The sequence below is a fragment of the Cryptococcus neoformans genome, chromosome 11 (genome assembly GCF_000149385.1).
Source record: "Cryptococcus neoformans var. neoformans B-3501A chromosome 11, whole genome shotgun sequence".
Lineage (NCBI taxonomy): Eukaryota > Fungi > Basidiomycota > Tremellomycetes > Tremellales > Cryptococcaceae > Cryptococcus > Cryptococcus deneoformans.
In genome coordinates, this window is record NC_009187.1 from 319,151 (window position 1) to 334,150 (window position 15,000).

At 49.6% G+C, this 15,000-nt stretch overlaps 4 protein-coding genes across 4 annotated transcripts in view; 1 reads left to right on the plus strand and 3 right to left on the minus strand.

The window, feature by feature from the left end:
• CNBK1090 (hypothetical protein) overlaps window positions 1-1,266 on the minus strand; it is a gene marked incomplete at both ends in the record, with an annotated part of 1,885 nt that extends 619 nt beyond the window's left edge. The window contains 7 exons of the mRNA XM_767642.1: window positions 1-31; window positions 84-133; window positions 185-193; window positions 244-481; window positions 544-731; window positions 784-840; window positions 898-1,266. The exon at window positions 1-31 is cut by the window's left edge and continues 319 nt beyond it. Coding sequence (XP_772735.1) covers window positions 1-31; window positions 84-133; window positions 185-193; window positions 244-481; window positions 544-731; window positions 784-840; window positions 898-1,266 — 942 coding nt within the window. The remainder of the gene's footprint in view (window positions 32-83; window positions 134-184; window positions 194-243; window positions 482-543; window positions 732-783; window positions 841-897) is intronic.
• A 433-nt stretch (window positions 1,267-1,699) lies between these two features.
• Window positions 1,700-5,871, plus strand: CNBK1100 (hypothetical protein; the record flags this gene model as incomplete). The annotated part of the gene is made up of 7 exons (XM_767643.1): window positions 1,700-1,845; window positions 1,896-1,911; window positions 1,967-2,035; window positions 2,090-2,644; window positions 2,695-3,609; window positions 3,659-3,946; window positions 4,003-5,871. The coding sequence occupies 7 exons, from the start codon at window positions 1,700-1,702 to the stop codon at window positions 5,869-5,871; spliced, it is 3,858 nt and encodes a 1,285-aa protein (XP_772736.1).
• A 2,255-nt stretch (window positions 5,872-8,126) lies between these two features.
• CNBK1110 (hypothetical protein) lies at window positions 8,127-11,287 on the minus strand (the record flags this gene model as incomplete). Its single annotated transcript, XM_767644.1, has 6 exons — window positions 8,127-8,325; window positions 8,389-9,360; window positions 9,415-9,849; window positions 9,898-10,165; window positions 10,293-10,502; window positions 10,567-11,287. 6 exons carry the CDS (start codon window positions 11,285-11,287, stop codon window positions 8,127-8,129), a joined length of 2,805 nt encoding a protein of 934 aa, XP_772737.1.
• A 1,833-nt stretch (window positions 11,288-13,120) lies between these two features.
• CNBK1120 (hypothetical protein) overlaps window positions 13,121-15,000 on the minus strand; it is a gene marked incomplete at both ends in the record, with an annotated part of 3,622 nt that continues 1,742 nt past the window's right edge. The window contains 2 exons of the mRNA XM_767645.1: window positions 13,121-13,899; window positions 13,953-15,000. The exon at window positions 13,953-15,000 is cut by the window's right edge and continues 621 nt beyond it. Of these exons, the coding sequence (XP_772738.1) occupies window positions 13,121-13,899; window positions 13,953-15,000 (1,827 nt within the window). The remainder of the gene's footprint in view (window positions 13,900-13,952) is intronic.

Here is a 15,000-nt window from a genome sequence, read left to right on the forward strand (position 1 = left end):
AATGGCGACGAGCATAGTGGTGGCGGGATACCTGGTGGAGGATGAGTTCACAGGTAAGGGCAGGAATTAAGGACAAGGCTTACATAGCGATGACGTTACTGCTAACTCTGTCGCCGAATGTGAGGTATCCCACCTAGAATGCAAGTTAGTTGGCTTTTTACCACAGCTTTAGATCATATCTTACGATGCCAATCTGGGAATCCATCAGCGTTAATCCCCTTTATAAACGGAATTGTGACTCACGACTTGGTAAACACCAATGGCAGTTCCGATTGATGATCCGATGACCGTATTCATCTTCTTCTGGGTCCTGTCCTTCAGCTCATTGAAGATAGGAAACAAGTTTTGTGAGCATGTATAGGCAAAGACCTGTACAGGAAAACTTGAAAGAGTGCTCTTGCCAAACCTGAAGAGGACAACCTGCCCCCGCTCTGGACTTGGTCCTTTCAAGGTATACCAGCCGACAACAACGAGTACAAGGCTGAGCCTTGCATTAATATCACTTCCACGTGAAGGATATATACCAGAATAGGATGTACTCACTATACTACGGTAAGAAGGGCGATTTGACTGGTGAACCTCAAGGAATCCAAAGTACGCATAAAAGACAAAGGCGTGATGATCGCCATCCAAACAATGAGCCAGAAGTGGGATGCCAGAAGGATAGAGTCGTCTGGTAATGGTTGCTTAACTAGTTTGGCAATAGTGTAGCAGACTTGGGGAAGAAGAGTCTGAATAGTGTCAGGTATGACATGTCGAATGGCAGAACGGGTGTTGACATACTTTGCAGATGATTAAATATGATATAGACACACCAAAGCATTTGATTGCAATCGCAAGCTTTGTTTTTAATTCAATCAGACTCGATATCCGGCCGTATGAGATAAAACTACTCACGTCAAAAGCCTTGGTTGCCCATCCTTTGCCAAAGGTCAACTTGGCAATCTCATTGAAGCTTGCCTTCTTGCCTTCATCTCCTGGCCGGGTTCCGACAATGGTAGCACATCTGCTCAAAAGATAGAGCCCAAATATTGCCGTTACGCCTGAAAATGCGCAGGAAAGAATTCCCGGTAATAAACCCATCGCAGCGAAAGCACTGGGGAAAGCGAGGGCGCCAGCGCCAAGAATAGTATTACTCAGGTTGCTGACTGATGAGACGACCGAGGCATGTCCATTTTTGGGGTCATGCAAAGGATGTTGAGACATTGAAGCACTGGATGACGGCCGTGGCGGTGACGTGGTGCCATAGTCTGGCTGCTCTGGCATGCCTTGTGAGTGTGAGTCAGATGAAAAACGGGATTGGTGGGTGGAATGGTGGTTGTCTGTAGCTGATGGGGATGGGGAAACTGTGGTGAGATGTATGTAGCTCGTAATTGTGGCTGGTGTATGAAGGGAGGGCAGAGATAGCTAAGGGGCCGAAGTTTATCGGCTACGATTACGGCGAACTGATAAGGGGTCGGTCGGGTCAGGATTATTGGTCAATCTGATTTTAGACAGCGATCATTTATTTATGGATGGCGACACATTTAATTTTAGTCACCGCATGATGGCCCATTTCGGCCTTCCCCGTGACTTAGTTACGTAACATTCGGAGTTGGCGTCCTCTCCGCGCGGCTGACTTGCAACGAAAACAACAACAAACACATCTGATAAACACCCGACCCGCTATACAAACACCAACCTCTACAACCCGCCAGCCATGCAAGAATTCGACGGGAGAGAGGACTCTCCCATGCCTGTCATGCCCGCCTATGGTGTACTCGCGACCCTCACTCACGTCAAGCGTCAAAGCGGCCAAGATTTGAACACGTTCCCCATTGATTCAGAGAAGGTGACAATTGGACGGTAAGTTGGTACCGCATACATCTATGTTCCGTGCTGACGTGATTTGACAGAGATTGGGATAGTGATGTGGGTGTCTACTAGAAGACTGATACGTGATTGTTGTCTGACTTATCTTGCACAGTTGAGGTTGTACTACAGCGATGTTTCCAAGCTTCACGGGGAGATCATCTTGGATCTTGTGTCTGGCCACGTGAGTGGCTTGTCCATCATAAGCCTTCAATCATTTAACTGATATTATCTCCAGGCATCGCTTCACGTACACGGCAAGAAAGGTGTTGTTCACGTACCCGAGGGCGGACAGCCCACAACGTACCAGCCACCATCGGTCATTCCTCTTGCCGAGAACGATTGTATCATCATTAGAAAAAAGCTTTTCAGGTTCAACTATGGTCCAATGGAAGATGCTGGCGCTGCATCAGAGTTTATGTCTCCAGTCCCTCAATCTGTTCAGCCCCGTTCCCCGGCACCTGGTACACCCGTCAGACGACGGCCGACCGTTTCCTTTTCTCCCGTACCAAACACCATAAGGAAAAGGGCATCTCATAGGATGTCTCTTGTCCCCGCAGACAAGATTTTCCACCCTTGCTCCCCGGCCAGGAACAGGAGACACAGCACTCTGGGGTTGGGTAATATGAAAATGGGGTCGAGCAAATCCCAGCTGGGTCAGGAAGTGGTGGTGGAGGAACAGGAGGATGCCGACCAGTCAATCATTGGGGTAGCCGAGGGAGAAGATGGCGATAAAATTTACCTTGAAATCACCGAAGAAGTTGAAGAAAAGGATGAAGAAACGCCTGAACCAGTACGTCCGCTGATAGGCTATTGCTCACCAACTAATCATCGAAACTTTAGGCTTCTTCAATTGACAGCAACCCATTCTTGACACCTCAGCAGAAGGGCAGAGCTCCACTCCGTAACACCAGCGCTGTACCTCGTACTCGCAAGTTTTCTGCTCCAGAAACAACCGAAGACTCTGCCGGCAAACCAGCTCTTGACAAATCTACTCCACCACCATCAAGCCCTCATAAAGACCCACAATCACTCCCAGTTACCCCCGTCCCTGTTCCTGCGCATGTAGCTCTTTCCACGCCAAAAGGCCCAGCCACTCTCCGAAAGGCCTTGCTCCTGCGTTCTGCGCGAAAGGTTTGGCATGAAACACATGCTACTGGCCTTGATGGAGCCATACAAGATGGCTTTGTGGAAACCACCAGAAGGAAGAGTACCAGCCCCAGAGGCGGTAGGAAAAGTAGCAGCCCTCAGGAAACCAATCCTCAAGAGGCTGTAGCGGACAATGATGTTGAAATGGATGTTGACGCTGAGCCTGAACCACCAAACAATGAAGCCGGCGAAAACCAATTTGAATGGGTGTATGAAGACGGCCAAGCAGAAATATCATTTGACTCTGAATCTAGTAATATGGACTCTTTCGATGCGGACGTCTCTCTTGACATTGTAAGTCAACTGCACTTATGTCGAGGGTATGTACTAATAGTCGCTATTAAGCCTGGACAAAGTGTGATGCAGCTTGACATTCGCACGGAAGAAGAAGAAGAGTATCTAAACAACCCCCACCATGAAGATGAAGAGAAAGTGGAGCCGAAGGCAGAGTACGAGGAGTACGAAGTGCAGGTCCAAGGATCGGATAATGAGGATGTACAAGGCGAGGAGGTCGAAATGGCAGGGAATGTTGAACACACCGAAGGCGAGGTTGAGGACGAGGACGAACAAGACGACATGCCGACCTCCCTGCCGGGCACACCTTTAGCTGTAAGTCCTGTCGTACCTGAAGTTACTTGCAATGCTAATTAAGACAAAGCGACCCACTTTGACCAACACGTTCCTAACACCTCAAGTCTCTCGAAGCACTGCTTTTGGTCAAATCCGTCGATCCCTTGGTCCCCCCGTTCGTCTTCCGATGACACCAAACTCGCTTGGAACATTTACCTCTACGCGTACCCCTGGATCCCTTGGGAAACCTAGCAGGCGGCTTGATCTTAACGCGATGAAGAAGGAAAGCGAAGAGGAGGAAGAGGAAGAGGTTCAAACAGTGGAGGAGAGAAAGCCAATGGTTACTCCCAGGAGATCCGCCACAGCTATTGCAGAAGTAAGCGATGAATTGTTTGAGCAAGGTCTCAATACTGATAAATACTCTAAAACCAGACGAAGCGACTCCACGATGCCCTCGCTACTCCTCGCACCCTTCCCCTCCCTCCTGCAAGCGGGTTCAAAAATCCCATTCCCGAATCCCGCTTCACAAATATCCTATCGACCCCGGCGCACCCAGCTCTTGCACCTCGAACCCCGGAGCCCGAGTCTGAAGACGATCGAGAGCCCGATGAGAAGGCCAAGGTTCCAGGCACTCCCTTGGATGATCTCAAAAAGCGTCTTAATCAGATGCGAAGGCAAAGCGTACAACGTAGCTCTACTCGTCCTGCTGAGAGAAGAGCGACTGTAGGGTTTGTACTTCCTGGTACCCCTGCGCAAAGGCCTGCATTGGGTCACAGTGCTTCTTACAGTGTTGCACCCATTAGAAGATCAGGCCAAGTTCTCAGGACACCGATCTTTCCTCCGCTGAAGCGCGAGCCTATGGAAACTATTGTGTCGCCTGACTCGATGGATGTTGATGAGAAGATTGAGAGCCCTACTCCGGCATCCTATGCTCACGCCGTTACTTCCCCCACTCCTCAATTCAATACGACTGCTAAAACTGATCCTTCTACACCTTCCGGTGCTTCTTCTCACATGCTCAACCTCCCCAGTCCATGGAGGACACTCACTCGTTTAGATAGTGGACGAGCTCTAACGAGCCCCGCCAAGGTTTCCAACTCTCCAGCAGCCATAGAGAACGCCACTTCGCCGGCCAAAGGAACGCAACAAACGCCAGACTTCACCGGGTTGAAAACCATGTTTGCCGAGAAGAAAATTGCTGCTACGCCCAACATGGTGGGGGTCAAGAAGTTGTTTGGAGAACTCAAAGTCTCGGAAACTCCCAATATGGAGGGCTTAAAGGAGATGTATAAGGAAGAAGAGGAGCAGAAGGAGGAGGAAGGGGTTGAAGAGCTGGTCGGTGCTTTAGAAGAGGAGAAGGGAAGGAACGATGCTGCATCGGAACAAGTGCAGGAGCAAGATGAGATCGGAGTGAATGGCAAAGGTAAGGCAGTTTCGACTAAATTGCCGAGGTTTGCTGGGTCGACCAGCACACGGACCAGACGAGCCGTTGCAAGCGAAGAGCAAGCTCCTGCTCCTGCTCCTGCTCCTGCAAAGGCTACTCGCGCCACAACCACTCGCACTGCGATTCGCAGCACTTCATCAGCCACATCCAGCACTACTGAAACAGCCTCTAGGCCTTCTCGACGCAAGGCTACTCCTTCCGCCGTTGTCGAGACACCTTCTGTTCCCGAACCTACTTCACGTTCCTCCCGCTCTCGTCGTGCACCCAGCAATGAACCATCCACTGGAGCAGGCATGTCTCGTTCTACTCGTGGCAAGTCTACCGCCGAACCGGAGGAGAAACCAATCGTGGAAGAGGAGCCTCCAGTCCATCCGGTCCCTGCTGTCGCCAGTACTCGTTCCAGATCAACTTCTGCAAGATCGACAAGGAAGGCGTCTGTGGAAGTTGACGAGAAGCCGGAAGAGGTGGTGTCAAAGCCTACCCGCGGAAAAAAGATTTTGAGTCAGATTGAAGAACAGCCGGCGGCTGAGACAGTTGCTGAGAAGAAATCTGCACCTACTCGAGCTAAACGTGCCATTCCCACGGCCTCAGCGACATCAACCACTTCCACCACCACTACTAGACGTGTAGTCTCTGCTCCATCACGTACTAAAACCTCCACCGCTGCTTCGTCTGCCTCGACTGACGAGAAGGTGTCTGTGCCCACAAGGCGTAAGGGCAAGACTGCTGAAAAGGAGAATGATGAGACATTTGTTCAGGAGAAGGAGGAAAAGCCAGCTGTTAAAAGAAGGGCGACGACTGCAGGTGGTTCGAATCTTCCGGTTGCGAGTGGAAGGACAACCAGGAGTAGGAAGTAACGATAGTTACTAGGGGATGTTGTAAGATAGGTGCATTTCTACCGGTTTTAGCGAAGATACCCGTTTGATACTGTCAATTAATGATCGTTCCTTGTGATATGGATATATTGCGAAGCTCATATGGTATAAAAACAGTGCACAGTCGTCTGACTCGACGACAACAAGCCAGGACAATATCAACTGATCCATGGCGGGACAAAACTTGATCGAGAATATGCACATCAACTCTAACCAAGATTGGAAAAAGGATCCGAGAAGTATGATCGGTAGTATAGTAGGATCTCCGAGTTTAATGGTCATGAAGAGAAACAAAAGTCAATAATAACAAGCGAATCAACCGAAGCGAGGAAGTTGATGAAGGATCTGTTGGACGACTGAAGACCCGGTACTAGTAGCCCTTAGCCAATCTTCACAACAACCGATGCTCCATCCATCTCTTTCCTTCCCTATCAGAAACACTGCCAACTCCGCTCAGTGTCAGCTAAATCGCCTGCACACCCGTAATCGTTTTCATCCCAATCTCTGCTGCTATAACCTGTCCCAGGAGGCAGTGATTTATTAAACATTTCCGCCGATATCGTCCGGGCGGATACCACACCATGTCGCTGATCAAAGTTACCAACCATCTCTGAATCATTCTCTTCCCCCTTTCTTCGCAAATTCGTAAGCCCGTTGCCGAATGAGTCACTGAATTCCGACTTTCGGACACCGCTCCTTACGGTCTCTTGAAGGGAATTTTTCGAGATATCCTCGCCGGATCGCTGGTGTGCGTCACTGGGAAGCACTGCACTTTGTGCTCTGTGTTATCTTTTATCCCTTATCAGCGCATGTTCTCACCTAATCTAACTCTCTTTAGCTTCGTGACTTGCCCTTTCCCGTTTTCACTCTATACAGCTTCACCTTTCATCACGCACCTTTTTTTACCACGCTCTTGCCCCTCAAATTAACTCGTCTTCTCTCTCACCGTTCGATTATCCATCTCATATTATCTGTTATCCGTCTCATATCGCTTCTTGTGTCGCGTAGTCAATTGATCAAGTAGAGAAAGAAAGTCAATGCGCTGGCCTAACAAGAAGGTGAAAAGCGAAAGAGGAAGGAAGAAAGAAGAAGTGAATGAAGAACGATAACCACCGAACGGAAGGTAAGAGCAGAAACAACAGAGATAAGATATACAGACTGAGATAAAGCAGGGCAGATCAGATTACGCTGTGATGCAGGATAAGCACAAAAAGTGAGCGAGGAAAAAAGAAGGAAGTGAAACTAAGGAGGACAGGCGATGGGTCAAGAGAGAAAGAGAAGGAGAAGGAGATCGAGAAGGAGAAGGAGAAGGAGAAGGAGAAGGAGAAGGAAAAGGAGAAGGAGAAGGAGAAGGAGAAGGAGAAGGAGAAGGAGAAGGAGAAGGAGAAGGAGAAGGAGAAGGAGAAGGAGAAGGAGAAGGAGAAGGAGAAGGAGAAGGAGAAGGAGAAGGAGAAGGAGAAGGAGAAGGAGAAGGAGAAGGAAACGAACACAGATGGGTTAGGCCACATTACGTTAAGCTTTGTTAGGCGGTAGGGTAAAGAGGGGGGTCGAAGTCCGTGAAGCAAGGAGAGAAAGACGGAGAAGAGGTGAAAAGGTGAAAAGGTGAAAAGGTGAAAAGGCCCATTGAAGCGTGAGGAGTATGTTGTAAGATTTATTTCGTCTCTGTATCATGGATGTATTAATGAGACTCAGAGTCAGATGTGATGTGAAGATATTGAGATGCGTAATCATCACAAGATATCTTTGAGCAGGAGCAGGACAGCACGACAACGCAGATACAACAGGAAAAAGGATACACGAACACACAACCGACTTTCCAACTCTAATTTAGCTCCAATCTTGGGTAAAACATGATTATACAACCATACCCCATAATGTGGAACATACAAAGACCAGATACTATAAATAACGAAGACTGAAAGAAGTGCGGAGAGCCGAAACAGGGCAGAAACAGAAGCAGAAACAGGAACACAGCCTGATGATCCGTTGTAGCGTGAGATGATGCGAATGGCGATAAATTGAAATGCTGACGGAAGATGATATTGAAGGCTGGTGAGGTCGCAGACCAATGCTGGAGGATGATACGAATTCGATCCAATGATGGAAGGTGATATGATTGGCGGTGGTATGAGTGGATGACAATACCAGTGATGGCGAAGACTTGTCAAGCCGTTGGGCATAGAAAGAGTGTGGTGGTGACAAGCATTGATCGATGGTGATTCGTGAAGATATAATCACTAGAGCATTTGGGTTCTTTCGGCGTCTGTCTTCTGTTTGATCCTTTCTCCCAGCTTTTGTAGACCAATGACCTCCCTACTCCGGTACTCTTCCAAACGCTCCGCAGCCTCTTCACAAGACCAACCTCTCGTCCGGTGCAGCTCTTTGATGAATTGAATTATCGGCAGCCTTCGCTGGAAGAACTTCCGATTTTTGGAGCTACTTGCAGACGGGTCATCTTGGAAGGTATATTGCCCTGTCTCGATATATCGTAAAGGGTACGAGTTCGGAAGACCCTGGTCATACTCTTTCCATAATTCAGTGACGGTTTTGACGTCTTTCGACATCACTAGGACTTTGTTGACTGTGCCGGACGAAGAGCATGAAGATCCCAACCGAGGTAAATTAGAGCAAGGTGCCGGGAGAGAACAGGAGGTAGACGGGATGGATGGCATGGCTCCCATGGGTGGTACACAGAATGAGGGTACGGCGAATGTGGTAGGCGGTGAGGCGAAGGAAGCAGGCGACATGGAGAAAGAAGCAGAAGGCATTACAGGCGGACCAGGCTCGGATGTAGATGAGGCAGAAGCTTCATGGGCAGACGACAAAGACGTTTGAGGCATAGACGAAGGCGGAACTGGAGAAGACAGCTGTGAGGCATAAAAGTGAGCTGTTGTTCCGGCGGATTGAGCTGCAGCACCAAAAACCCTCTGCAAGATTCGCGCCATCTCTACTCGGCTGCGAGCCTCCGACTCTTGCATGGCACTAACGTTTCGAGACTCCATGGCTGACAGAGTCTTTGAAATGTCGCCAAACCCGTTCCTGATACTGTCCACTACTTCCTCTCTCAGACGATTGAATGAAGCATCCAACTGTGTTTGGAATTGCTGTTGATTACTGGGAAGCATCTGAAAGCCCTGCAGCAGCTCAGGCATGGCTTGTTTGATGGATGGGGGTAGAGCCACCAGATCTTCCTCGGCCAGGGCGGTTTGCCGGCGAGCATACTGCTCGAACTCGAGCCATTCGGGGGATTGGAAAAGAGGATGCCGCCAAATAAAGTGGTCAGGGTATCTAGCCTTCCAGTGGACGGCATCCTGAAGAAAAGATTCTGCCAAATGTTCCAACAGCTGAAGAAAAATCTCCGCTGTGAAGTCGTGGCGGCCACTCATTTTTTTGGGCCCTCTCTTCCTCTTCTGTCCTGCCGCATCTGCTCCATCCGCAAGCTCTTCATTTTTTTGTTGGAGGTAGGTCTTCCTGTAGAGATGTTAGTGGTGAGCTCGCAGCATTCACAAACAGTTGTCATCATACCATTTTTTTATTTCTGGAAACACCTGACCCTTCAGAGTGTCTGGGACGACGACAGCCCGGGGCAAAACAAAAAAGCCCTTCTTTTTAGGATGACCAGCAATCACCCGCATGCTCTTGCGAGGCAATGCAGATAAATACGTGGTCTCCAAGGTCGCCGTCGCCCATCCTCCCGCCCTTGCGATGTCGTCTATGGACACCTCCCCCTTCTCCGCCAAACGCGCCCCTGTCCTCCGGTTTTCATGAGTCGACTTGGACGGAAAAACACCGGCAGCCAGGAGGGCATTGATCATGGCTTCCTGCTGAGTTTTGTAAGAGATCGGTTTTGTCGGATCTCTAACTTGGCTCAGCAGGGGGAGGTCGTACCAATCTTTTCTCTCTGCGAAGGAGGGGAAAGAGGATTGAGAAGAGGGAGGGCAATTCGGGAGAATGTTAAACCTGGCAAGATATAAGCTGAAGAAGCATCATGAAATCGAGAACACGCACCGGACGAAGAGCCATGCGGAAAGAGCCCAGACAGGACAAGCGAACACGTCTTTGGCTCGCAGCATTGCACCATACTGCGCTAATCCCTTCGTATTCCGCTTGCCCGCCCTAGAAACCGCCACAATGGCCACACATTTGGTTGGCCCCTCTTCCTCCAGCACCAGAGCCGCGAGTTCGGAAAGCGTCACCATCTTTTGGCTATCCCCCCGAAAGAGGTTATAGAGGCCAAAGCTCTGAGAAACCATGTCGCGAAGAGCTTCCGGGGTCCCTTTTTGGAAATAGTATCCATAACTTTGCTGGATTTCATTCCGAGTCTGGTACCCTTCGAAGATCGTGTCTTCAGAAAGCCAAATAATCAATGGAAGGAAAACTACTGAAATACCAATATGACTTACCAATCATTTTGTCGACATGCTTCTCTTTGCGACGCTGCTCTGTTACCCTGTGTAGAGCAGTAAAAAGATTGTGCCATTGCTTTGTCCAAGGGTGCCCGGTACCAGAGTTTGTTACAGACTGTTCCGTCCATAGACTAACGATTGCGTAGTACCAAGTTTTGACAGCCGCAGGTGATAGCTGGCAGTTTCGAATCCTTTCAAGTCCAAGCTCTAGATTGAGCCAATCAGCGACTATATCATCGGGGCGATTCTGATCGTATCGAAAAAAGCTTACGGATCCTCTCTTCCCTCGTTGTCGCAGCCGAAAGATTACCATGTTTTTCAACAACGTTATTGAGCGTCTCATCCAACTCGACTTGAGTAAGACTGGGATCTGGCTGCAACCTTCTTTTCTCTGCCGTCCTCCTCTTCTCTCCCTTCTTTTGCAATGTCTCATCCATATTCGACCTGTTTTTCCCATGGACAGCGCTTTTCTTCGCTGCACTGTTTCTTTTCTTCTTCGACATATCAGCGCCAATGGGTATTATCCTATCGTTAACATCTCGCATCAAACCTTCAGGGACCTCGTTTTCATCCTCCTCATCTTCATCTGAACTGTTGTCATTAACTGTGACTTGTAAATAGGCTGCCAAATCTGGTCCGTCTCTGATAGACCTGACACTCGTTTCGACGCCATCATCCTCCATTTCCCTATCGTTATCGCTGCTCTCATCATCGCTGTCATCGATATCTTCTTCCTCCAATTCGGCCACGCCGGCCAGTTGGGTAGAAGGTGTTCCGTTTTCTCTGACGGATTCCGGCTCAAAGCACACGCGACCGGCAAGAGACCCATTGCGAAGACGAGAGACATTGGAGTTACTTGGATGAGCACTGTGTTGCGATGAATTCGAATTAGGAAGTATTGGTAAGGAAATGACGCTTGTGGTAGAAGGAGCCTGGCTAGTGAATCCTTTCGTTCGAGAATTCTTGGGACGAGTGAAGACATAGTCCCACATGAAATGGAGAAGGACGGCCCCATTGACTTGTTCCCTGTCTCAGCCAGTCAGCGCCGAAAACGGCCAGAAGATCTTCCAGATGTGGCGCCCACCCTGTTTCTATCTGGTTATCTGCGGTCCACTGTTTGAAGACTCTTTTTCTATATTCATATTGCGCTGTAGTGCATTTACTGTTCCCTAACTTGCTACCCGCTTCCGAAGCATCTTGAATAGCTGCAAGGGTTTGTGCTGAAGTGGAAGCTACTTCTTGTCGTTGCAAAGGGAGTGCACTGCGTCGTCTTCCCTGGCCGCTCATGATGATAAGGGTAGGAGGGTTGTTGAGGTTTTCGAGTGGCAAGAATTTTCAGAGCAAAAGACAGTGAAAAGCTTGAACAGGAACCTCGAGCGAAGTTGCTGTAATAGACATCATTACTTGGCTGCTTACGATACGAAGAAAAATAGTAGTGTCACATTAATTAAGCAGTCAGTTTCACGGCCATGTCGGCCAAACTAAATTGTCACTTGGGTTTGAAAGTCGAAGATCTCACTCGTCTTTTTATCAGAGTACCTTTGCGGCTGTCGACGGAATATGCAATGCTTGCCAAATGCATTCGGTCCACGACGGCTCCTTCCTCTGACATGCACGGCTGACCGCAGAAGTTCGTCGTGGCGATTGGAAGTACTCAGCGTAAGAATATCATCCCAGTCATTTCACTTCTTCATACCGCCAGGCAGCACGACGCTGCATATGGCGGCGACGGCATAACCATAGTGACAGTGACTGGTACAGAGTTGTTAGTGAAACGCTGTGAACGAAGTTGCCGCACTGAGAACGAGTTCAACCATGAGCGCCACGTGATTTGAAACCATCGGTGTTACGGCATTATCGACTCTGCCAACCACGGGCCGATACAGCGGGCAACGAGTTCGATGTGAGTCGTCTCTCTTGTTCACCTGCGTCAACTATTTCCTGCACTGCTGCTGTGCTTCTTCTCTTTCATCATCCAGTCCTTGCCAACTCAGCTCATCGGGATCCCGAAGACCGCAGTTCGACCTTGTTGCCTCAACAGTAACAATAATTGAGACAATAATTGGCTAACAAGTGAGTTCAATGTTCTTTTTCCTCCTTGACCTTTTTTGCCTTCAATGATGTCTTAAGCATGTATTGTCAGACCTTGGGGTAGCACCCATTGTCGAATGTTGATCAAATATAGTCAGAATCGCCCTGATTCCCATTTCTATCCCCTTTTGACTATGGTTTAGATATTGGAAGTAGGAGCTGATGTTGGATCCACAGGTTTGAACAGTTTGCTACTAGTAGCGCTTGGCGTGTGATTTATTATTGAAAAGTAAGTCGGTTACACTATTTGATCTACCCCTTCCCTTTTTCATGATGTTACTCTTTTAAATATGCATGGCTTTCAGAAAACCTGCATGTAGAGAACTGGTTAGAGCCGTTCTGATCCTTTTATATCCTTCATTTGTGTTTATTAGAAGTAAGACCATATGCTGACTGCGTATATCTAGGTTTAGCAAAGTAAGTCTGAAACACCTTCATTCAAGCTATTTTTGTCTTCCATTCTCGTCTTTGTACCCGTATTGTATCCAGTTGCTATACTGCCCACTACATGTATTTTGTTTCGTATCAATTAATATCAATTACTGCTTCATCCATGCCTCTAAACTATAAGCCTCACTACAGTAGACCCTAGTCGACAAAGAAAAAAACACTACTTGTTTCATGATCTTCTCGGCTCATCTCTCACAATTAATCCTCCCCTCAAACCTCTTAGTTGCTTTTCAAACACCTCACATTCGTCCATCCTCAGCGGCAAAGTCGTTCTTTTCCTCGCCTCATCTCTCCGTGCCGGCATCGGCCATATCGACATCTCCACGATCCCCAGCACTTGTTGGAGTCTTCATGGATGAAGTCTCGAAAGTCTGGGAAGGCGGCAAAGGAGGAGTACGAGGGTCCGAGTCTCTCGAAGACTCGACTCGCACAGCAGCAGCCGGAGCTGCTGGAGAGGGTGGCTCATCTGGTAGAGGAGGTGTAGGAGGTCGGGACGCCTCTTTCTCGGCTTCGGGAGGTGGAGATGAAGCCTGACGAGGAGGCGATTGAGGAGTGTGAGCGGATGAAGAGGGTGCAAGACGGTTTGCGGGAGACAGTGGGGCTGGGGGTGGTAAAGGAGTTGATGTCTGAGCAGTACGCTCGTCAATCTCCGTTCCAGAAATCGTCCCTTCCCTCCTCTCTTCCCTTCGCTCTTGAGACGCTCGGGACTGTTTTTCTTCGTTTACCGCTGAAGACGTCCGAGGTAAGGGACTGGCTATGCTGGGTGTGTTGAGCACTTCTATCACCATTCGCTTCGGCACTCGACTGGAAGCAGAACCTGACGCGGAATCAACTGGTGACTGAGACTTCTCTGCTTTGACCCGTTTGTTGGCTTGTTCCGGTGAGTTGGCTTCTGGACCAGGACGTTTGGCTCCGGTGGCAGGGCCAGTATTGGGAGCGGGAGGCGGAGGCGACATGGGGCCTGAAGGAGTGGGGGTTATATGACGAACAGGCAGAGGGAGTGTGGTAGTGCTGCGATCGCCGGCAAGAACCATAAGCGCATCGGCTGCGCCCTCGTCGTAGTCTAAAGACATGATCAGTCATGGCCATTTCGCATAAACAAAACATTGAATTTACCTTCATCCACAGTGCGAGACATCAAAGGTACTGGCGCTGGAGCAGAAGGGGGGATTGGCCGGGCGGTGTTCAACTGCGGCGTGTTGTGCACACTGACAGAAGGACTTTTGACGTTTCCTCTTGGTGACTGTCCGGTAATTTCTTCACCGGCCTTCAACCCCGCGGCCTTTCCCTTCCTTCCACCTTCTTTCTTGTTCAGAGCCTTTTCTTCCTTATCCTTTGCTTTCCTCGTGCCTTCTCCACGCTTCCTCCCGTTCTTACTTGATGCAATCGATGGCGCCGGACTGGGCATTCGGTTCTCTTGTCTCGCTGAACTGGCCAGCTTGGCACCGTTGACTTCTCGATCTTCTTCACGACGGCGGAACTCCTCAGCTTCTCGTCTGGGATCAAACCTTCCGGGCATAGCTGATGGCGTGGGTGGACCGCCCAAAGGAGCGGGATAGGCCGTACGAGGATCGTAATACCCAGGATAATCGCGGTATTCTTGAGGAACCCTGGGGTCGGCGCCAGGTGTACGATCGCCCAATCTAGGTGAGTGCCCCTGAGGAGCCCTAGATCCACCTCGAGACCTGTCCCACTCTTCCCTCTCCCTGTCACGCGCGTGCGCACCGTTAGACGGGAAGTAGCTCGGCTGGCTTGGGAAAGCCTGACTTTCGCGTCGTGAAGCACGAGGGGACAATGGTGAACCATTGTGGCGTCGGATATCGGCAGGATCGTAACGTCCGTTGTATCGTTCATCCCGAATTTCAGCGGAGCGCGGCTCAGTCTCCATTCTAGCTAGCTGAGTCATACCGGGCACAGGGCCTCGAGGCTCATCAACGTGATTAAGTGGTGGAGGGGCAGCACCGTTTCGGAATGGACCAGGGGAGTGGCCACGAGCAATGTCGCCTCCCGGAGGTGGAGGTGGAAGGTCTCGTCCGCCTGCATGAGCATCTGATGGAAGCTGGTGGCTTGGCGAAGCATTTGGTGATCCAGCAGGAGGCTGAGCGGTAGGAGTAGCAGTGTATTGAGATGGGTGAACGTCAATTGGAGGAGGTACGGGAGGCAG